General features: G+C 46.8%; 1 protein-coding gene across 1 annotated transcript in view; it reads left to right on the forward strand.

Moving 5' to 3' along the window:
• Positions 1-19,799, forward strand: part of med16 (mediator complex subunit 16) — a 75,544-nt gene extending 55,745 nt beyond the window's left edge. The window contains exons 15-16 of the mRNA XM_084309617.1: positions 7,662-7,745; positions 17,747-19,799. Coding sequence (XP_084165743.1) covers positions 7,662-7,745; positions 17,747-17,873 — 211 coding nt within the window. The 3' untranslated portion in view covers positions 17,874-19,799. The remainder of the gene's footprint in view (positions 1-7,661; positions 7,746-17,746) is intronic.
• The last annotated feature ends 4,029 nt before the right edge of the window (positions 19,800-23,828 follow it).

The raw sequence follows: 23,828 nt of genomic DNA on the forward strand, positions 1-23,828 counted from the left end.
GATTCACTCAGCATGAATAGATTATAAGTCAATAAAAAAATCAACCTATTTAAAAATAAAAATAATAATTTAAATAAAAAATAATATATATATATATTCTAATCGATTCTAACATTTTCAAATCGATGCTGTTGAATCATCACCTTAGGATCGATGCATTGTTACACCCCTAGTTTACAGTATTCACGTCACGGAATAGTCTTCAACCCAATTTGTCGTGTCGCCTACTACACACCTCACTGGAAAGGTTAACCACGGCTGGCTTTACACAGTGAAACGTTCACGGCACTAGTTGCACGTTGCAAATCGAAACAAATCATCATTTCCATGCAACTAGACGGTTACACAAAGACAATCAAAAATTATCTAAGTTGCATGCAACTTTAATAGTTTATTCCACTAACATTAACATTAACTAGCTAGATTGGTGTTGTTGTTTTTGCTGGACCTGCCCGGGCCTACGGGAGGAAAGGTACCTGACTGACTGACGTCCACGAGTCAACAGTTTGGGTCTCGAAAGCCCGTTTGACTTGACCTTCACCTCCACGTCAAAACCGCCCGACAACCACCTGTCACTTGATTGGTGCCAGTTAGACTTTATACTGGCAAGCCTTTCTGTCAATAACATTGCCTATAGTTGACAAACAGTAAATATGATCAGACATTATGTTTGACAACAAGGCTGGATTACTAGCCAGACATCTTGCGGCCCCCCCAATTTTTTTTTTTTTTAATGAACAAATGTACAAATTAGCCGTGTGAATTATTTAGCAAAAGCCGGTATTGTTTACCCAAGTAGTGGCATGCTGTTAATACTTAATAAACACCAGAGTGCTTTGCTTGCTCAATCTTGATGAAATATATTTAATAGTTAGGTGGATACATTGTAACATTGTGACAGTCTATCATTACCAGAGGTTTGAGTCATCTTTTATTACTACAATAACCGCTAAGACCGCTATCAGTGTACTAATGTTGACGGGCTACAGGAGAAAACATGATCTATGAGTGTGGGTGAAAGGCTACTCAAGAGTTAATGGGGTGGAAAAAACACCAGCAGTCATTAGTTTGACATCACCAAGGCCTAACGAAATTAATTGTTTGGTTCCTGTTGGTTGTCAGTTAAGGCCATGGGTAGGTAGGGAATTTATATATATATATATATTTTTTTCACAGTGAATGTAGATAGGGAATTTCTTTATTTAATTAAAATGTTTACGACAACATGGATGCATGTACTCTGCCAGCATGTTTAATATCCATAATATTAAAATAAGTGCTGTCAATAGATTAAATAAAATGAACTAATTAATCTCACAATTTTCTGTAATTAATCTAGATTATAAATAGCATTTTTCTTCTTAAGACAAAAGCTTGTAACAGATATTTACTTGAGTAAAATCATGGAATATGGTATATTTAGATTCAAAGATTATTTTAATAGCTTTCTTTGAATACAGTTTCTCTCCTGTGAAATACAAATGTTCAACAATCAACCATCAACATTGACTCAGCTAGACCTCTTTCTTATATCCGCGGCGCTAAGATTGAAGATTTTCACTCCATAGATTAATCTAGATTCATTTATTTTAATGCTTTAAATAATTTAAATTAATCTCCAAAGTTAAAGCATACATTTTGACACCCCTATACAAAGACACTGTACTACAAAAGTACAATGTACAAAGGTAGTAGTATTAAAAAATGCCACCCCTAAATACTACTCACTAAATATCCTGACGTCAGAGAGCTGTGCAAATAGTGAAATACTTGCTTTTTATATATTCTCATTATTGACATGGACTGCACTTTTTGACTAAGATTTAACTAAACTTGATTGTTTTTAACTCATAAAATAATTTGGGTCGCACCTAAATCGGCAGGGTCGGTCGGCAACCGGTACCAATATTTTTTTTTTTTGTTAGGCCCAACTGGCACGTTATGGGCATTTTGATGGGCTGTTCCATGAAACTAGTATCACCAGGCTTCGCACAAGGTCCTTGAAATGCTTAACCTGTTCCACCCGTGGTGAAAATCCGCCTAAAATATATACCTAGGTAAATGGAATATTGCTCCACTTCTACAAGGCACATTTGCATATTCTTGGTATCTAGGGACATCTATGGACCTCAGGGAATGTATTCACAGTGTCAGAAATATTGTGTCTATTACTAGGCTTGCTTAAATTGTGATGAAACAAAGGAGAATATGAATTATGATTTTTCTTTGCATCTTTGACAGTGAATAACATAAAAAACTGCCACTGATCTCGTTCAGTACCTTCTTGAGATCATGTGTAAAAAAAAATCTAAGGAAATTAATAAAGGGAAGATGATTAAACAGAAGGTTCTGTAGATACAGTACTGAATTGTCCCATCCGGACCAATGCAATTTGAAATATTATTATAGAATAGGAGGCTTATAAATTACCTTATTATAGCCCATTTGCACATTTATATATATATATACATATATTATCTTTCAAATGCCCAAGTTCAATTTGGATTTAGTATCACTAGACGTGCGTAAGAACAGATAATGATATCTACTGTAATTTACTGTACTTTTTATTTTCACCAGTGCAACCATTTTGAAACTAATTTCAGATCTAATTGTTGCTACGTGCTAACAATAGGGAGGAGAAACTAACTGCCGTACAATATTTGTCAAAAACGTTACCTTTTGTGGCTTATTATCCCGAATAATAACAGTTATTGATATAATTCATACAGAACTCTGAACCTTGAACCCCTATAGAATCTTCCAGGAAGTGTAGTTCTGAAAAATTCCAACGCTGATCGACTGCTATGCATGTCCTCTACAAAATGGCCGCAAAAAGACTACAATTCCCATGGTTCAAAAATATCCAAAATGGTCGTCCTCGCAACTAGACTTGTCCAAATCGAAAAGTTAAATCTATCTAATGACACTTTTAACCTATTGCTAAACTAACGTATTGATGATCATATACATTCTACATGCTGTTGTGACATGTTAGTGATGTTAATACCGTACTTGAATACGTTTGAAATTTAAATCGCAAATTTTATACAACAGTCAAAAAAAAGATTGATTAATGACCAGATGGCATTTCGGGACCGGTGTGCTTGATTAAAAAATATATATAATAATAATAATAATAATAATAATAATAATAATAATAATAATAATAATAATAATAATAATAATAATAATAATAAAAAAAATTATTCAAGGCCTGGAATTCTTTGAAAACGGCAATTCTTTTAACAAGGTGCTTAAAAAGTCCTTGAAATTAAAATCAACCATTCGCATTGAAGTTGTGTTCATCCATGATAAAAAAAATTCTCAATCAAGAAATTGAATTTTTTTATTTAAAGTGTAACTAATTGTCGGAAATTGGTTTTAAGCCATAAATATTGGATTTGATTTATTTGTTCTATAAAAAACTGCATTTAAAAGTGAATTGTATTCTTTTAAATGCCCTTTTAAAATGAAACATAGAGCTTAGAAAAATACTTGAAAGTCCTTGAATTTCATTTTGCAATGTCTGTGGGAACCCTGTGTCACATCCGTGTTTGCGGCTGAGTTTCAACAAGTGTGTTGCAGATGCAACTCAAACGCAACTAAAGTGGCGTGAAGTTTCACCTTGTAAAGCCAGCCTAAGCTTCTCAAGAAGTCGAGGTCCCCAGGTGCCAACTGTCTCTGACTCGCAGCTAACGCTCTCCGGCTCAAAGCAATCAAAGGACTGTTTCTGGACCCAATTAAGCATCAAGAGTTCCTCCCAGCGGAGCCTCTGAGGAGCGTTATTATGGCGTGAGGAGGTTCAGCTTTCTATACGGAGGATGCTGCTCCTGCTGGGGCGCAATCCAGCCTTAATCCTGAAGAAGAAGAAGAAGAAGAAGAAGAAGAAGAAGAAGAAGAAGAAGAAGAAGAAGAAGAAGAAGAAGAAGAAGAAGAAGAAGAAGAAGAAGAAGAAGAAGAAGAAGAAGAAGAAGAAGAAGAAGAAGAAGAAGAAGAAGAAGAAGAAGAAGAAGAAGAAGAAGAAGAAGAAGAAGAAGAAGAAGAAGAAGAAGAAGAAGAAGAAGAAGAAGAAGAAGAAGAAGAAGAAGAAGAAGAAGAAGAAGAAGAAGAAGAAGAAGAAGAAGAAGAAGAAGAAGAAGAATTATTTATTGCACACATTGACAATGTCGTCATGCAGCGACACATACATCTGATGGGCGACACACACAAATGCTTTTGGTGACCGATGACATTTTGTCTCTGCTTGACCCATACCGTCGTCCTTCCCCCTCAAGGGCAGCTGGGAGCAGACATGGGCTGCGGCATGGGGCCGTGCCCGCGACCAATCCAAGTGCTCCTGTCCGTCTTCATGATCTGTTCTGCATGTTTTTCCATTGGGTTTATATTCTGGAGGGGGAACCCTTGCGAGCACGGGGGGGGAGAACATGCAAACTCCACACAGAAAGGCCCGGGAGATACCCCACCTGGGTACCTGGTAGGGGTGTAAAGGTACACGTATCCGTACCGAACCGAACCGTTTCAGTGTGTACCGTACCGTACCGAACGGCTGTGTAGTGTACCGAACGAATACAACGGTACGTTAACCACTAACGACCGCCCACCGGGGGCTGTTTTTTTCACAATATAATTATTATAATATTTATATTTTTTTTTACAAGTCGATTATTAATTTCAATATAGAATATTCGTTGACAGCCCTACAAGTACAATTAGTTACTGCACACTACATCACCCCTGAGTGGAACATGGAAACCCAAACTTTCCCCCACTGTACCGAAAACCCGTACCGAACCGTGACTTCAAAACCGAGGTACGTACCGTACCGTGGTTTTTGTGTACCGTTACACCCCTAGTACCTGGCAACCTGGTCCCCAAGCGGGAATCGAACCCTGGACCTTCTAGCTGTGGGGCGACAGTGTTAACCACTACACCGTGCTGTGAGGAGCAGGGTTTCCGTTAGAAAAAATTGTTGCCGGCCTTTCAATCTACCGGTCAAATGAGATAAATTCCGGTCAGAGTTTATTGAGCTTAAAAACAATTGATAGGCAAAAGAATGACAACAAAACAAAAGAATGACATCATCAAGGCATGTAGATTTATAATATTTTTACTTAAAACTAGGCTACTTTTGCGTATAGTCATTATATTCCAAATAAAATAAGTCCTGAGACTCCGTGCTGCTGCCGACTTTAAATCAAATAGGTGTCTGTGGGCAGTCGCCCGACATTAATAAACAGCAGTCTGTTATAATCACATTTTTATGAGCTAACGAATTCCGTTATATTGGACATTTGTATTAATTATATCAAGCGAAGAACTGAGAAATTTGGCAGAGAGAGACGGCAACATTATCGTGGGTTTGCGTGACGACTCTCTCTCTCCACCTCCCAATGACTTATTTGCGAGAGTATGTCGATGCAGAGCAGCAGATTCAGCTGTTTTCCTGGCTCTATCTGGGGACCGCTCAGCAGCGCCCCCCACCCAACAGCTGAATTGCCAATGGCTGAATTGGAGTACTGCACTGTGCCGCTGCAGCTCCGGCTCTGCAGCTGCACATGCACTCGCAAACCCAGCACTAAGCTCTCGCTGACAACGTCGTTGTCATTATTAGAAGCAACGATGAAACAAATGTAATGATTGTTTCGTTCATCGCATAGGCTATTTAATTTTAGCCTATTTTAATACAATTCAAATAATCAAATTGTGCTTAGAGGGAATTATTTTCACCGGACATTAAGACCGGAGAGATTAAATATGTCGGACTTCAACAGATTTTGCCGGTCAGATTTTGCCGGTAATTACCGGCTAACGGAAACGCTGGTGAGGAGACAGTGTTAACCACTACACCACCGTGCTGTGAGGAGACAGTGTTAACCACTACACCTTGCTGTGAGGCGACAGTGTTAACCACTACACCACCGTGCTGTGAGGAGACAGTGTTAACCACTACACCACCGTGCTGTTAGGGACCGTGTTAACCACTACACCACTGTGCTGTGAGGAGACGGTGTTAACCACTACACCACCGTGCTGTGAGGAGACAGTGTTAACCACTACACCACCATGCTGTGAGGAGACAGTGTTAACCACTACACCACCGTGCTGTGAGGAGACAGTGTTAACCACTACACCACCGTGCTGTGAGGAGACAGTGTTAACCACTATACCACCGTGCTGTGAGGAGACAGTGTTAACCACTACACCACCGTGCTGTGAGGAGACAGTGTTAACCACTACACCACCGTGCTGTGAGGAGACAGTGTTAACCACTACACCACCGTGCTGTGAGGAGACAGTGTTAACCACTACACCACCGTGCTGTGAGGAGACAGTGTTAACCACTACACCACCGTGCTGTGAGGAGACCGTGTTAACCACTACACCACCGTGCTGTGAGGAGACAGTGTTAACCACTACACCACCGTGCTGTGAGGAGACCGTGTTAACCACTACACCACCGTGCTGTGAGGAGACAGTGTTAACCACTATACCACCGTGCTGTGAGGAGACAGTGTTAACCACTACATCACCGTGCTGTGAGGAGACAGTGTTAACCACAACACCACCGTGCTGTGAGGAGACAGTGTTAACCACTATACCACCGTGCTGTGAGGAGACAGTGTTAACCACTACACCACCGTGCTGTGAGGAGACAGTGTTAACCACTATACCACCGTGCTGTGAGGAGACAGTGTTAACCACTACATTGCCGCTTGTCCTGAAGTGTTAGCTTGCCCTACATGCTGTTTCACATTGAATTGTAATTGCTGTGCTAGTTTGGCTAATGTTAGAGGATATTGAACTTGATACAGTCTAATCTGTCGATGTCATTAATAAAAACCTAACGTTTCCCCCCTGTAGAGTGACATGCTGCTTGCTGTTTAACACATAACCGCCTCAGTGTTTCCCACAGGATTTTGTGAGACTGTGGTGGGTGAACCTCTGCCCCTCTAGGGGGGTCCGGGGGCATTCTTTTGTACATTTTAAAGTTAAATGCATCAATCTGGTGCACTTTGAGAGCAAAATAAAGAGGCTAGATCTATGATGAACTTTGTGCTCAAAACACAAAATCGACTAGACTAGTGCTTCCCAATCCTCTCCTCGAAGCACCCCAGCTGTTCCATGTATTTGTTAAATTCCACCACCAGCACACCTGATTCAATTTAACTAGCCCTTTATTAGTTGAATCAAGGTGTGCTGGTGGTGGATTTGAACAAATACATGGGGTGTCTCGAGGAGAGGTTTGGGAACCACTGGACTAGATCATACATTTGAGCCATCACAGTGGTTACCTGTGTTGAACTGGTTTATTTTTTTAGAAAATAAAAAAATATACTGGATTACTATTACGACTACTACCACTGCCAATACTACTGATACATCCCTATTGGCAAACTTTATATTTAAAAAAAATAGTAAAAACAAATTAATTACATTTATTTTTTTCGTTCATTATACAACTGTGGCGGGACTATGGTTCCCTTATCTTGACTTCTATAAAGTAGGACTTGTGATTGTGTGGGAATGTTTCACCTATTCTCAGGAGATACCATCGTCTAATAACCTGGTGGTAACAGTAGGCGATGGTACTGTCATGTCACTAACTGTGTGCGTGTGCGTGTGTGTGTGTGTGTGTGTGCGTGTGTGTGTGTGTGTAGGAGTCCGGGCGCCCAGCGGATGGATAACCTGCGGTGTCTCCACATGGGCGTCTGCCCCACAGAGGAGAGCAAGGCGTGCACCAGGTCGGGCTTTGATAGGAGTTGATAATGCTGACTGTTGTTTTTAGTTTTTTTTTAAAGTCTGAGATCACTTATCGATTTATCGAAGTTTTTGCATGTGTAAAGAAAAAAAAATATATAAATTATTTTGTAATACTTTATACTATACTAAAATACTAGGTCTTGTGGCATGTTTTAGTTAAAATATCCCCATTTCATGTAAATTCTGTTGAATTGCAACTAGTGGTGCACGATATATCAGCCGCCGATATGGCAGTTTTTTTTTTACAAATCGGTATCGGTCCGATATCAAGATAGGGCCGATATAAAAAATCTTAAAAAATATATATATATTTAATATTTTTTCATTTTTTTTTGCATGTTTTGGCCTTAAATAGTTTCAAAATATCAGTCATTTCTGAAAATAGGTTAAAACGTTTTTTGGAGTGTTTTGGAAAATAGCTCTTTATTTGATTATCATAAAAAAAGTGTTTTCTATACAGAGATATCGACATCGGTAAATATCGGTATCGGCCAGAACAGCAATATTAATATCGGTTATCGGTATCGGCCACAATTTTCACATCGTCGGTGCATCACTATTGCAACTGTGCATTCAGCATGCAGTGCACTCCTCCATCACATCCAGAGACCTGTCTGCCTCTCACCTGTCTGCCTCTCACCTGGTGGTTCTCTACCTGTCTGCCTCTCACCTGTCTGCCTCTCACCTGGTGGTTCTCTACCTGTCTGCCTCTCACCTGTCTGCCTCTCACCTGGTGGTTCTCTGCCTGTCTGCCTCTCACCTGGTGGTTCTCTACCTGTCTGCCTCTCACCTGGTGGTTCTCTACTTGTCTGCCTCTCACCTGGTGGTTCTCTACCTGTCTGCCTCTCACCTGGTGGTTCTCTACCTGTCTGCCTCTCACCTGTCTGCCTCTCACCTGGTGGTTCTCTACCTGTCTGCCTCTCACCTGTCTGCCTCTCACCTGGTGGTTCTCTGCCTGTCTGCCTCTCACCTGGTGGTTCTCTACCTGTCTGCCTCTCACCTGGTGGTTCTCTGCCTGTCTGTCTCTCACCTGGTGGTTTTCTACCTGTCTGCCTCTCACCTGGTGGTTCTCTGCCTGTCTGCCTCTCACCTGATGGTTCTCTACCTGTCTGCCTCTCACCTGATGGTTCTCTGCCTGTCTGCCTCTCACCTGGTGGTTCTCTACCTGTCTGCCTCTCACCTGATGGTTCTCTGCCTGTCTGCCTCTCACCTGGTGGTTCTCTGCCTGTCTGCCTCTCACCTGGTGGTTCTCTGCCTGTCTGTCTCTCACCTGGTGGTTCTCTACCTGTCTGCCTCTCACCTGGTGGTTCTCTGCCTGTCTGCCTCTCACCTGATGGTTCTCTACCTGTCTGCCTCTCACCTGATGGTTCTCTGCCTGTCTGCCTCTCACCTGGTGGTTCTCTACCTGTCTGCCTCTCACCTGATGGTTCTCTGCCTGTCTGTCTCTCACCTGGTGGTTCTCTGTCTGTCTGCCTCTCACCTGATGGTTCTCTGCCTGTCTGCCTCTCACCTGATGGTTCTCTGCCTGTCTGCCTCTCACCTGGTGGTTCTCTACCTGTCTGCCTCTCACCTGATGGTTCTCTGCCTGTCTGCCTCTCACCTGATGGTTCTCTGCCTGTCTGCCTCTCACCTGATGGTTCTCTGCCTGTCTGCCTCTCACCTGGTGGTTCTCTACCTGTCTGCCTCTCACCTGATGGTTCTCTGCCTGTCTGCCTCTCACCTGGTGGTTCTCTACCTGTCTGCCTCTCACCTGGTGGTTCTCTGCCTGTCTGCCTCTCACCTGATGGTTCTCTGCCTGTCTGCCTCTCACCTGGTGGTTCTCTGCCTGTCTGCCTCTCACCTGATGGTTCTCTACCTGTCTGCCTCTCACCTGGTGGTTCTCTACCTGTCTGCCTCTCACCTGATGGTTCTCTGCCTGTCTGCCTCTCACCTGATGGCTCTCTACCTGTCTGCCTCTCACCTGGTGGTTCTCTACCTGTCTGCCTCTCACCTGGTGGTTCTCTGCCTGTCTGCCTCTCACCTGATGGTTCTCTGCCTGTCTGCCTCTCACCTGGTGGTTCTCTACCTGTCTGCCTCTCACCTGGTGGTTCTCTACCTGTCTGCCTCTCACCTGATGGTTCTCTACCTGTCTGCCTCTCACCTGATGGTTCTCTGTCTGTCTGCCTCTCACCTGATGGTTCTCTACCTGTCTGCCTCTCACCTGATGGTTCTCTACCTGTCTGCCTCTCACCTGATGGTTCTCTGCCTGTCTGCCTCTCACCTGGTGGTTCTCTACCTGTCTGCCTCTCACCTGGTGGTTCTCTGCCTGTCTGCCTCTCACCTGATGGTTCTCTACCTGTCTGCCTCTCACCTGATGGTTCTCTACCTGTCTGCCTCTCACCTGGTGGTTCTCTGCCTGTCTGCCTCTCACCTGGTGGTTCTCTACCTGTCTGCATCTCACCTGGTGGTTCTCTACCTGTCTGCCTCTCACCTGATGGTTCTCTACCTGTCTGCCTCTCACCTGATGGTTCTCTGCCTGTCTGCCTCTCACATGATGGTTCTCTGTCTGTCTGCCTCTCACCTGGTGGTTCTCTACCTGTCTGCCTCTCACCTGATGGTTCTCTGTCTGTCTGCCTCTCACCTGGTGGTTCTCTACCTGTCTGCCTCTCACCTGATGGTTCTCTACCTGTCTGCCTCTCACCTGATGGTTCTCTACCTGTCTGCCTCTCACCTGGTGGTTCTCTACCTGTCTGCCTCTCACCTGATGGTTCTCTACCTGTCTGCCTCTCACCTGGTGGTTCTCTACCTGTCTGCCTCTCACCTGGTGGTTCTCTGCCTGTCTGCCTCTCACCTGGTGGTTCTCTACCTGTCTGCCTCTCACCTGGTGGTTCTCTACCTGTCTGCCTCTCACCTGGTGGTTCTCTACCTGTCTGCCTCTCACCTGGTGGTTCTCTGCCTGTCTGCCTCTCACCTGATGGTTCTCTACCTGTCTGCCTCTCACCTGATGGTTCTCTGTCTGTCTGCCTCTCACCTGGTGGTTCTCTGTCTGTCTGCCTCTCACCTGGTGGTTCTCTACCTGTCTGCCTCTCACCTGATGGTTCTCTACCTGTCTGCCTCTCACCTGGTGGTTCTCTGTCTGTCTGCCTCTCACCTGGTGGTTCTCTGTCTGTCTGCCTCTCACCTGATGGTTCTCTGCCTGTCTGCCTCTCACCTGATGGTTCTCTACCTGTCTGCCTCTCACCTGATGGTTCTCTACCTGTCTGCCTCTCACCTGGTGGTTCTCTACCTGTCTGCCTCTCACCTGGTGGTTCTCTGTCTGTCTGCCTCTCACCTGGTGGTTCTCTGTCTGTCTGCCTCTCACCTGGTGGTTCTCTACCTGTCTGCCTCTCACCTGATGGTTCTCTACCTGTCTGCCTCTCACCTGATGGTTCTCTACCTGTCTGCCTCTCACCTGATGGTTCTCTACCTGTCTGCCTCTCACCTGATGGTTCTCTACCTGTCTGCCTCTCACCTGATGGTTCTCTACATGTCTGCCTCTCACCTGATGGTTCTCTACCTGTCTGCCTCTCACCTGGTGGTTCTCTGTCTGTCTGCCTCTCACCTGATGGTTCTCTGTCTGTCTGCCTCTCACCTGATGGTTCTCTACCTGTCTGCCTCTCACCTGATGGTTCTCTACCTGTCTGCCTCTCACCTGATGGTTCTCTGCCTGTCTGCCTCTCACCTGATGGTTCTCTGTCTGTCTGCCTCTCACCTGATGGTTCTCTACTTGTCTGCCTCTCACCTGATGGTTCTCTACCTGTCTGCCTCTCACCTGATGGTTCTCTACCTGTCTGCCTCTCACCTGGTGGTTCTCTACCTGTCTGCCTCTCACCTGGTGGTTCTCTGCCTGTCTGCCTCTCACCTGGTGGTTCTCTACCTGTCTGCCTCTCACCTGGTGGTTCTCTACCTGTCTGCCTCTCACCGGGTGGTTCTCTGCCTGTCTGCCTCTCACCTGATGGTTCTCTGCCTGTCTGCCTCTCACCTGATGGTTCTCTACCTGTCTGCCTCTCACCTGGTGGTTCTCTACCTGTCTGCCTCTCACCTGATGGTTCTCTACCTGTCTGTCTGCCTCTCACCTGATGGTTCTCTGTCTGTCTGCCTCTCACCTGGTGGTTCTCTACCTGTCTGTCTGCCTCCCACCTGATGGTTCTCTACCTGTCTGCCTCTCACCTGGTGGTTCTCTGCCTGTCTGCCTCTCACCTGATGGTTCTCTGCCTGTCTGCCTCTCACCTGATGGTTCTCTACCTGTCTGCCTCTCACCTGATGGTTCTCTGCCTGTCTGCCTCTCACCTGGTGGTTCTCTACCTGTCTGCCTCTCACCTGGTGGTTCTCTACCTGTCTGCCTCTCACCTGGTGGTTCTCTGTCTGTCTGCCTCTCACCTGGTGGTTCTCTGCCTGTCTGCCTCTCACCTGATGGTTCTCTGCCTGTCTGCCTCTCACCTGGTGGTTCTCTGCCTGTCTGCCTCTCACCTGGTGGTTCTCTACCTGTCTGCCTCTCACCTGGTGGTTCTCTACCTGTCTGCCTCTCACCTGATGGTTCTCTGCCTGTCTGCCTCTCACCTGATGGTTCTCTGCCTGTCTGCCTCTCACCTGGTGGTTCTCTACCTGTCTGCCTCTCACTTGGTGGTTCTCTACCTGTCTGCCTCTCACCTGATGGTTCTCTACCTGTCTGCCTCTCACCTGGTGGTTCTCTACCTGTCTGCCTCTCACCTGGTGGTTCTCTGTCTGTCTGCCTCTCACCTGATGGTTCTCTGTCTGTCTGCCTCTCACCTGATGGTTCTCTACCTGTCTGCCTCTCACCTGATGGTTCTCTGTCTGTCTGCCTCTCACCTGGTGGTTCTCTACCTGTCTGCCTCTCACCTGGTGGTTCTCTACCTGTCTGCCTCTCACCTGGTGGTTCTCTACCTGTCTGCCTCTCACCTGATGGTTCTCTACCTGTCTGCCTCTCACCTGGTGGTTCTCTACCTGTCTGCCTCTCACCTGGTGGTTCTCTGTCTGTCTGCCTCTCACCTGGTGGTTCTCTACCTGTCTGCCTCTCACCTGATGGTTCTCTGCCTGTCTGCCTCTCACCTGGTGGTTCTCTGCCTGTCTGCCTCTCACCTGATGGTTCTCTACCTGTCTGCCTCTCACCTGATGGTTCTCTGCCTGTCTGCCTCTCACCTGGTGGTTCTCTACCTGTCTGCCTCTCACCTGGTGGTTCTCTACCTGTCTGCCTCTCACCTGATGGTTCTCTGCCTGTCTGCCTCTCACCTGATGGTTCTCTACTTGTCTGCCTCTCACCTGGTGGTTCTCTACCGGTCTGCCTCTCACCTGGTGGTTCTCTGCCTGTCTGCCTCTCACCTGGTGGTTATCTACCTGTCTGCCTCTCACTTGGTGGTTCTCTACCTGTCTGCCTCTCACCTGATGGTTCTCTACCTGTCTGCCTCTCACCTGGTGGTTCTCTGCCTGTCTGCCTCTCACCTGGTGGTTCTCTGTCTGTCTGCCTCTCACCTGGTGGTTCTCTGCCTGTCTGCCTCTCACCTGATGGTTCTCTGCCTGTCTGCCTCTCACTTGGTGGTTCTCTACCTGTCTGCCTCTCACCTGATGGTTCTCTACCTGTCTGCCTCTCACTTGGTGGTTCTCTACCTGTCTGCCTCTCACCTGATGGTTCTCTGCCTGTCTGCCTCTCACCTGGTGGTTCTCTACCTGTCTGCCTCTCACCTGGTGGTTCTCTACCTGTCTGCCTCTCACCTGATGGTTCTCTGCCTGTCTGCCTCTCACCTGATGGTTCTCTACCTGTCTGCCTCTCACCTGATGGTTCTCTACCTGTCTGCCTCTCACCTGGTGGTTCTCTACCTGTCTGCCTCTCACCTGGTGGTTCTCTACCTGTCTGCCTCTCACCTGGTGGTTCTCTGCCTGTCTGCCTCTCACCTGATGGTTCTCTACCTGTCTGCCTCTCACCTGGTGGTTCTCTGCCTGTCTGCCTCTCACCTGGTGGTTCTCTGTCTGTCTGCCTCTCACCTGGTGGTTCTCTGTCTGTCTGCCTCTCACCTGATGGTTCTCTGTCTGTCTGCCTCTCACCTGGTGGTTCTCTGTCTGTCTGCCTCTCACCTGATGGTTCTCTGCCTGTCTGCCTCTCACCTGGTGGTTCTCTACCTGTCTGCCTCTCACCTGATGGTTCTCTGCCTGTCTGCCTCTCACCTGGTGGTTCTCTACCTGTCTGCCTCTCACCTGATGGTTCTCTGCCTGTCTGCCTCTCACCTGGTGGTTCTCTGCCTGTCTGCCTCTCACCTGATGGTTCTCTACCTGTCTGCCTCTCACCTGATGGTTCTCTGCCTGTCTGCCTCTCACCTGGTGGTTCTCTACCTGTCTGCCTCTCACCTGGTGGTTCTCTGTCTGTCTGCCTCTCACCTGGTGGTTCTCTGCCTGTCTGCCTCTCACCTGATGGTTCTCTGCCTGTCTGCCTCTCACCTGATGGTTCTCTGTCTGTCTGCCTCTCACCTGATGGTTCTCTGTCTGTCTGCCTCTCACCTGATGGTTCTCTACCTGTCTGCCTCTCACCTGGTGGTTCTCTGTCTGTCTGCCTCTCACCTGGTGGTTCTCTGTCTGTCTGCCTCTCACCTGATGGTTCTCTACCTGTCTGCCTCTCACCTGGTGGTTCTCTGTCTGTCTGCCTCTCACCTGGTGGTTCTCTACCTGTCTGCCTCTCACCTGGTGGTTCTCTGTCTGTCTGCCTCTCACCTGGTGGTTCTCTGCCTGTCTGCCTCTCACCTGATGGTTCTCTGCCTGTCTGCCTCTCACCTGATGGTTCTCTGTCTGTCTGCCTCTCACCTGATGGTTCTCTGTCTGTCTGCCTCTCACCTGATGGTTCTCTGCCTGTCTGCCTCTCACCTGGTGGTTCTCTACCTGTCTGCCTCTCACCTGATGGTTCTCTACTTGTCTGCCTCTCACCTGATGGTTCTCTACCTGTCTGCCTCTCACCTGATGGTTCTCTACCTGTCTGCCTCTCACCTGGTGGTTCTCTACCTGTCTGCCTCTCACCTGGTGGTTCTCTGTCTGTCTGCCTCTCACCTGATGGTTCTCTACCTGTCTGCCTCTCACCTGATGGTTCTCTACCTGTCTGCCTCTCACCTGATGGTTCTCTGTCTGTCTGCCTCTCACCTGGTGGTTCTCTACCTGTCTGCCTCTCACCTGATGGTTCTCTGCCTGTCTGCCTCTCACCTGATGGTTCTCTGTCTGTCTGCCTCTCACCTGGTGGTTCTCTGTCTGTCTGCCTCTCACCTGATGGTTCTCTACCTGTCTGCCTCTCACCTGGTGGTTCTCTACCTGTCTGCCTCTCACCTGATGGTTCTCTGCCTGTCTGCCTCTCACCTGATGGTTCTCTGCCTGTCTGCCTCTCACCTGATGGTTCTCTGTCTGTCTGCCTCTCACCTGATGGTTCTCTACCTGTCTGCCTCTCACCTGGTGGTTCTCTACCTGTCTGCCTCTCACCTGATGGTTCTCTACCTGTCTGCCTCTCACCTGGTGGTTCTCTACCTGTCTGCCTCTCACCTGGTGGTTCTCTGTCTGTCTGCCTCTCACCTGGTGGTTCTCTACCTGTCTGCCTCTCACCTGGTGGTTCTCTGCCTGTCTGCCTCTCACCTGGTGGTTCTCTACCTGTCTGCCTCTCACCTGGTGGTTCTCTACCTGTCTGCCTCTCACCTGGTGGTTCTCTGCCTGTCTGCCTCTCACCTGGTGGTTCTCTACCTGTCTGCCTCTCACCTGGTGGTTCTCTACCTGTCTGCCTCTCACCTGGTGGTTCTCTGCCTGTCTGCCTCTCACCTGGTGGTTCTCTGCCTGTCTGTCTCTCACCTGGTGGTTCTCTGTCTGTCTGCCTCTCACCTGATGGTTCTCTACCTGTCTGCCTCTCACCTGATGGTTCTCTACCTGTCTGCCTCTCACCTGATGGTTCTCTACCTGTCTGCCTCTCACCTGGTGGTTCTCTGTCTGTCTGCCTCTCACCTGATGGTTCTCTACCTGTCTGCCTCTCACCTGATGGTTCTCTACCTGTCTGCCTCTCACCTGGTGGTTCTCTGTCTGTCTGCCTCTCACCTGATGGTTCTCTACCTGTCTGCCTCTCACCTGATGGTTCTCTGCCTGTCTGCCTCTCACCTGGTGGTTCTCTACCTGTCTGCCTCTCACCTGGTGGTTCTCTGCCTGTCTGCCTCTCACCTGGTGGTTCTCTACCTGTCTGCCTCTCACCTGGTGGTTCTCTGCCTGTCTGCCTCTCACCTGATGGTTCTCTACCTGTCTGCCTCTCACCTGATGGTTCTCTACCTGTCTGCCTCTCACCTGGTGGTTCTCTGCCTGTCTGCCTCTCACCTGGTGGTTCTCTGTCTGTCTGCCTCTCACCTGATGGTTCTCTGTCTGTCTGCCTCTCACCTGATGGTTCTCTGCCTGTCTGCCTCTCACCTGGTGGTTCTCTGTCTGTCTGCCTCTCACCTGATGGTTCTCTGCCTGTCTGCCTCTCACCTGGTGGTTCTCTACCTGTCTGCCTCTCACCTGATGGTTCTCTACCTGTCTGCCTCTCACCTGATGGTTCTCTACCTGTCTGCCTCTCACCTGGTGGTTCTCTACCTGTCTGCCTCTCACCTGATGGTTCTCTACCTGTCTGCCTCTCACCTGATGGTTCTCTGTCTGTCTGCCTCTCACCTGATGGTTCTCTACCTGTCTGCCTCTCACCTGGTGGTTCTCTGTCTGTCTGCCTCTCACCTGGTGGTTCTCTACCTGTCTGCCTCTCACCTGATGGTTCTCTGCCTGTCTGCCTCTCACCTGTTGGTTCTCTGTCTGTCTGCCTCTCACCTGGTGGTTCTCTACCTGTCTGCCTCTCACCTGATGGTTCTCTGTCTGTCTGCCTCTCACCTGATGGTTCTCTGCCTGTCTGCCTCTCACCTGGTGGTTCTCTACCTGTCTGCCTCTCACCTGATGGTTCTCTACCTGTCTGCCTCTCACCTGATGGTTCTCTACCTGTCTGCCTCTCACCTGGTGGTTCTCTACCTGTCTGCCTCTCACCTGATGGTTCTCTACCTGTCTGCCTCTCACCTGATGGTTCTCTGCCTGTCTGCCTCTCACCTGATGGTTCTCTGTCTGTCTGCCTCTCACCTGGTGGTTCTCTGTCTGTCTGCCTCTCACCTGGTGGTTCTCTGTCTGTCTGCCTCTCACCTGATGGTTCTCTACCTGTCTGCCTCTCACCTGGTGGTTCTCTACCTGTCTGCCTCTCACCTGGTGGTTCTCTGTCTGTCTGCCTCTCACCTGATGGTTCTCTGTCTGTCTGCCTCTCACCTGATGGTTCTCTACCTGTCTGCCTCTCACCTGGTGGTTCTCTGTCTGTCTGCCTCACCTGGTGGTTCTCTGCCTGTCTGCCTCTCACCTGATGGTTCTCTGCCTGTCTGCCTCTCACCTGGTGGTTCTCTACCTGTCTGCCTCTCACCTGGTGGTTCTCTGCCTGTCTGCCTCTCACCTGATGGTTCTCTACCTGTCTGCCTCTCACCTGATGGTTCTCTACCTGTCTGCCTCTCACCTGATGGTTCTCTACCTGTCTGCCTCTCACCTGATGGTTCTCTACCTGTCTGCCTCTCACCTGATGGTTCTCTACCTGTCTGTCTGCCTCTCACCTGGTGGTTCTCTACCTGTCTGCCTCTCACCTGATGGTTCTCTACCTGTCTGCCTCTCACCTGATGGTTCTCTGCCTGTCTGCCTCTCACCTGGTGGTTCTCTGCCTGTCTGCCTCTCACCTGGTGGTTCTCTGCCTGTCTGCCTCTCACCTGATGGTTCTCTGCCTGTCTGCCTCTCACCTGGTGGTTCTCTGCCTGTCTGCCTCTCACCGGGTGGTTCTCTACCTGTCTGCCTCTCACCTGGTGGTTCTCTACCTGTCTGCCTCTCACCTGGTGGTTCTCTGCCTGTCTGCCTCTCACCTGGTGGTTCTCTGCCTGTCTGCCTCTCCCAGGTGTGGCTGCGTGACGATGCTCCGCTCGCCCAACACGACCAACGCCATGAAGCAGTGGGAGCAGCGCTGGATCAAGAACTGTCTGTGTGGGGGTCTCTGGAGGAGAATACCTCCCACGCTGACCTGAGGTCAGCCAAACCGTGTCTGTGTGGGGGTCTCTGGAGGAGAATACCACCCACGCTGACCTGAGGTCAGCCAAACCGTGTCTGTGTGGGGGTCGGTCTCTGGAGGAGAATACCTCCCCCACGCTGACCTGAGATCAGCCAAACCGTGTCTGTGTGGGGGTCGGTCTCTGGAGGAGAATACCTCCCACGCTGACCTGAGGTCAGCCAAACCGTGTCTGTGTGGGGGTCGGTCTCTGGAGGAGAATACCTCCCACGCTGACCTGAGATCAGCCAAACCGCTGAGACTGGACCTTGAGACTGGGGCTACGCTGACCCAGACACAAATAATGTACAGAGCTAAAGCGTTGTTACTCCCGGACTGTGTTGCAAAGGTTTTCCTTTTGACACAGGAAAGTGTGTTCAAAAAGCTAAAGGGATTAAAAGGAGATGTATTTCTATTGTTGGGGTTAACTTGTGGAACAATTCTGATATACATTTACCGGTAAGAATAAGTCAATTCACTTTGGTTTTCAAGAAAATGGTTTGTATAGCTATTTTTTACACAATTTCACACAATAAATTTTTTCAGTTTTCAGGATGCAACTTTCACACATCATGTAACCGATCTTTGAGTTTAGCAATCACTGTTAACACTCAAGATACTGAAACAGGTTCCCCAAATTATTGTGACATTCTTATCTAGAATCCTAGATATGTATGTATGCATTTTGACTCTACGTTAGGTATTGTTCTATTTATCGAAGGCCTTTTGTGTTGATATGACATGTTTGTGTTATGTAACTATTAGTAACTATAAACACAATGCTCATGCATACATCTTCTGCCTCATTCCTAGTGACTATATAGATTCTGCCCCCTCTAGGATCATAAGTGGCCTCTGGTCTATTATAGATGGCGTCCCACATACATGTGCTGCCATCTGGTGTTAAAAGATGCTCTTGTGAAAACCGTATTTCTGAATTGGCTTCTTTTTAAAGCCATATAATTTACCAACCGTGTCAAAGCATCCCGGGTGTTTATTTCAGTGTCGAGGCACGTAATCCAATAAATCCATACAGAAAGGTGCGAAGTAACTATTTGTCATAAGTTGCTCGTGTTTCTATAAGAAATGGTCGGCTGTCTTCATGGAGTTGTTACGTTGCCTTGGCTTCATCTCACAGCTGCTCTATCAATAGAATTTAAAAAGTTATAGCCCTGCAAAGAAGGGGAACTTCTCCATAGACAAATAGAGCTGGCTAGGGATGGTAAATTATGAATTTGAACCATGGCGATCAAAGTGTTAAACATGACCCTTGCAAATCCCTTTTAATTTGGAACAGGTTTCCTCATAGTGTCTGCTACTCTGTCGTCCGTTGGACAGTAAACCGGTGTCATCCTTTCTTCTCTGATGACAGATCTGATGAGATGATATTTTCTATATTGGCATGTTTACATCTATGTTGACACACTGGGTTCCTAGCAATCACAATGGTTCCCTGGTTGCCCTCATAAACAACAGTGTCCATCCACCCTCAGCCATGTTTCAGATATTGACATTTAGAACGGGTTTATATTATGTCAAGCACTTGTTTTCTTGTAAATAGCAGTTATTTTTCTTTTTTTTCTACGTCAAGAAAATAAAAGTCTTTGTGAACTAATGATTGTAACTTGATCTGTGTGTATAGCTGCTTCTGTGAAGTGTAATAGGCAGTACATGGATTGCATCACAGAGTATTATTGTTGATTTCGTTACTGACTAGAATCTTCTAGCAGGTAATCGGTATACGGGAAAGATCACATCTTGAAAACGTTGTGTCCCCGATCTTCAGAGGTCTCAAAGTGCAAATAAACTTAAACTAACACGGCTGCTAAAAAATACACGTATGGTCTTTGTAGATTTTCCCTTTTGGCTGTTACTGAAGGCTCCCTTTACCGTGTCTTAGCGTGTTCAGTGCAACATTTCCAAGACCAAATTCAAGGCACTGAAATATCCCACGGGACACATTGATTGATGGGTAGCCCGGGTGTCATTAGTGCACTCCGAGTGGTTTATATATCAGTGGGTATTGTGGCCTCGTTGCTTTAATGTGGATTTATAGCTCGGTGTATTTTTTGTGATTTGCCACAGGGAGGCTCTGTAGCTAAAATAATGTGAACGTCTACATAATCACATTTTTACTCCTGTCACGACAGCCAAGTGTTATGTTAGATTAAGAGACCGGTAATGAAACAATATTAATGGAACATGGGTTTATGTGAAGAGCACAGCTTTGCCTCTCACTCAGAGACATACTTTCTATAATACAAAAATGAGCGGCAGTGCAATTTCCCTCTCAAAATATTAATTCACGTGCCAATCTATAGAACAGCTGCTTTGATCATGTTAAGGGCTCGGTCACCCAAAGTAGCTCATTTGTCCCATGAGATTAAGGCAGCTATAGCCAGTAGCAATTAAAATTAAAATTGAGGTCACTTACTTGGCACCAGACGTAGATTTAAGAGCAGTGCTTGCATTTTGTTCAGTTGCCTTTGGTTTTACGTTTGATTGTTGAAATGGTAGGAAAACAAGCAATGTAAACAAAACATAGATTTGTATTCCCCAAGATAAGTGCAAGATACTGCATCTTATATTAGATTCGATTCCAATGTATTGTCATTACACAGTACAGTTCAACAAAAAGAAGTTTGGCATTCAACCAGAGTGCAAATGTAACAGTAAAGTGCAACAGCAATATACAGGTGATCAAACTGGGTGCAAAATTAGTACTACTGAGTGTAGTGCTAATCCGATGTATGTACAGAGTTACAGGTACAGACCGTTTATTAAAGGATCCCCATTAGAGACACATGAAAGAGCCTCTAGTGTTCCTGGGGTCCTGGGCCCTCATTCATCAACGTGGACTTTGACCTTGACCTACTTCCACACGTAAGCACGGAATTTAGAACTAGCGCACGCACAGGGAAGTCGGCATTCATCACACGTGCGTAAGCAGGCTCTACGCACACCTGTCATGATGAATCCCACCTTGGCCCTGCGCCGCAGCTCGTGCACGCTTTCACGTATTTGCATACCAAAACCGCCCCGACCAACCAAATATGGTCAGGCCCTCCCCTTCAAATACCATGAGGGAATCCCTGTGCGTGGAATGTTGGAGGATGGCAAAGCGAACGAAAAAGAGAAACTACACAGACACCGAGGTGGAGGTCCTCGTAACGGAGGTGGATAAATAAAAGGCGGATTTGTAAACGGTGATGTCAGATATCAACGGCTCCCTAAGACCATTGCTGCAATTCTGCCTGGACAGCTCAAAATACTAATAAAGACCGTTCGTTGACCACTGTTTGGCGTTGGTTGTGTTGTGTGTCATTATAACCGTGCTGTACAATATGAATGCCTTTATTATTTGTGTTCGATTGGCTATATGATTTTTAGAGGCATCTATTTTGTTGTCGGCTAATAAAGACCGCGCTGGAATATGACTGCCTTTTCCCGTGTTGTTTGATTAATACCCACGGATTAAAGTTCTCCTCAATTCTATTCCAAATCGCGACGGATCTCCCGTCAATTTTCTACCTGCTGCATGATTTCTAGAGGCATACTACTACAATCTATTTTGATGTCAGTATTGGGTAGCCTATATAAACAATATAATACGAGAGCATATACAAGAACAATGAATCTCACTGCATGTATGATGTATCCTGCCTTTCAATACATGAACTTGAATTCCATCATATAGTCTGTCCACTATCTGCATGGTGTCATTGCAATGCGTTTTCTATTCTTTCTTGTACAGTAAAAAGGGGGAAGAACACTATATTCATATGACTTATTCTGCTTACAGCTTCGAAATTCCACTTGTTTCGTTTAACGTAAAGCCTTTTAAATATAATCAAAACGTTCCCGTGTTTCGGCGGTCTGTGCGCAAAATAATAACGAGTTGAGCTTTATGATTTATGATGAATTGAAAATGGGGGACCCTGATGTAAACAGGACGAAAGTTGGTCTGCATCCCCAATTAACAATTGTATGTACTGAGCTGTACTGTACTGTACCCATTCTGCAATCTGTTAATAAACTTTTCAATCAATCAATCAATCAAGCTACGCGGAGCGCAGTCAGTCAGTAGCCTACACCCCGTATATTCCGATAACGCTATATAAACCATGAATGAATGAATGAATGAGAACTTTATTAACAGATTGCAGAATGGGTACAGTACAGTACAGCTCAATACATACAATTGTTAAGGGGATGCAGACCAGAGAAAGACTTTCGTCTTGTTTACATCAGGGTCCCCCATTTTCAATTCATCGTAACATATATGACATGCTGCATTCATTCTGAGAGAAAGATCTATTATTCCAAATGCTATTTATAGGGTTTTGACCATAATTACACTACTGTTGCTATTTTACAATGAACTATAATGAACTACGGTTCATAGAACATCCAGTGTTATTATGCAATGCAACGAAAGTCATGGAAAAAATTGTATACGAACAGGTCGAAAAATACCTTGCGGAAAAAAATCTAATCTACGAATTCCAATCTGGCTTCAGAACATCCCACTCCACTGACACATGCCTTCTCTATTTAAACGACCACATCAAACAAGAGGTGGACGCGGGCAAATACTGCGGCATGGTCATGCTGGACCTACAAAAGGCCTTCGACACTGTCAATCACACCATTCTGATTGACAAGCTAAAAGCAATTGGTTTTGATAGTCTATCAGTGAGCTGGATGCAATCCTACCTGGAGGGGAGAGAGCAGATGGTGGAGGTAAACGGTACCCTACCCCCCCCCCCTCACAGTAAACTGTGGTGTTCCACAAGGAAGCATACTAGGTCCGCTACTGTTCCTAATTTATGCAAATGACATGTCGTCAGCTTGTGACTGCAACTTGTTCCTGTTTGCGGACGACTCAGCCCTGCTGGTCTCTGACAAGAACAAATTACAGGTTGAAAAAACCCTCAGCTCAGAACTAAGCAAAATCTGCATATGGCTCGCTGATAACAAACTATCATTACACATGGGCAAAACAGAGTCCATTCTCTTCGGTTCAAATAACAAACTCAGCAAGACCGACGGCTTCTCAGTTACAGTGGGTGACAATATTGTCACAAGGAAAGAAGATATTACCTACCTGGGTTCCATCCTAGAGGCAAATCTTTCCTGTGACAAAATGGCATCCAATGTAATAAAAAAAGTCAACCAACGAACTCGTTTCTTGTACCGGATCTCCTCACTGGTAAACAAGAATACCCTGAAGACTCTAGCAGGAGCACTCATTCAAGGGTACTACGACTATGCTTGCACCTCATGGTACCAAAGCATCTCAAAGGCGCTAAAAACAAAATTACAAACATCTCAAAACAAACTGGTCAGACTACTGCTTGACCTTACTCCTAGAACCCACCTCACCCCTGCCCACTTTGACAACCTAGGATGGCTTAGAGTAGACGACAGAGTACAGCAACTTGCAATGGGCCTGGTCTACAAGATACACTACACGACCAAGGTACCCATGTACATGACTAAATACTTCCCAAAGGTCAGTGAATACCACGATCACAACACCAGAGGGAGCTCCACAAATCATGTTAAACCCAGATTCGGCTCAAACAAGGGACTAAACACGTTTCGCAATTATGCCACATCAATGTGGAACGCCCTACCCAAAGCTGTAAAGGAATGTGAATCACTACCCACTTTCAAAAACACTCTCAAAAAACACCTAAGGGAGACTGCAACTCGAAACTGGCCCCTGTAAATGTCCGAACACAACCCCCGCCAACACCCCCCCCCCCCCCCCCCCACTCCTACCCCCCCCCCCCCCCCCCCCCCAACCACCTCCAATGTACAGTCCCACCCCCACCTACCCAATCCAATGTACAGTTTCTACGCCTAATGTATATACTCTTTTCTTTCTGGACTCTTTTTGTATCACAAATACAGTACTGTAATTGCAAAT

The sequence above is a fragment of the Notolepis coatsorum genome (assembly GCF_963971535.1).
Source record: "Notolepis coatsorum genome assembly, chromosome: 3".
NCBI lineage: Eukaryota > Metazoa > Chordata > Actinopteri > Aulopiformes > Paralepididae > Notolepis > Notolepis coatsorum.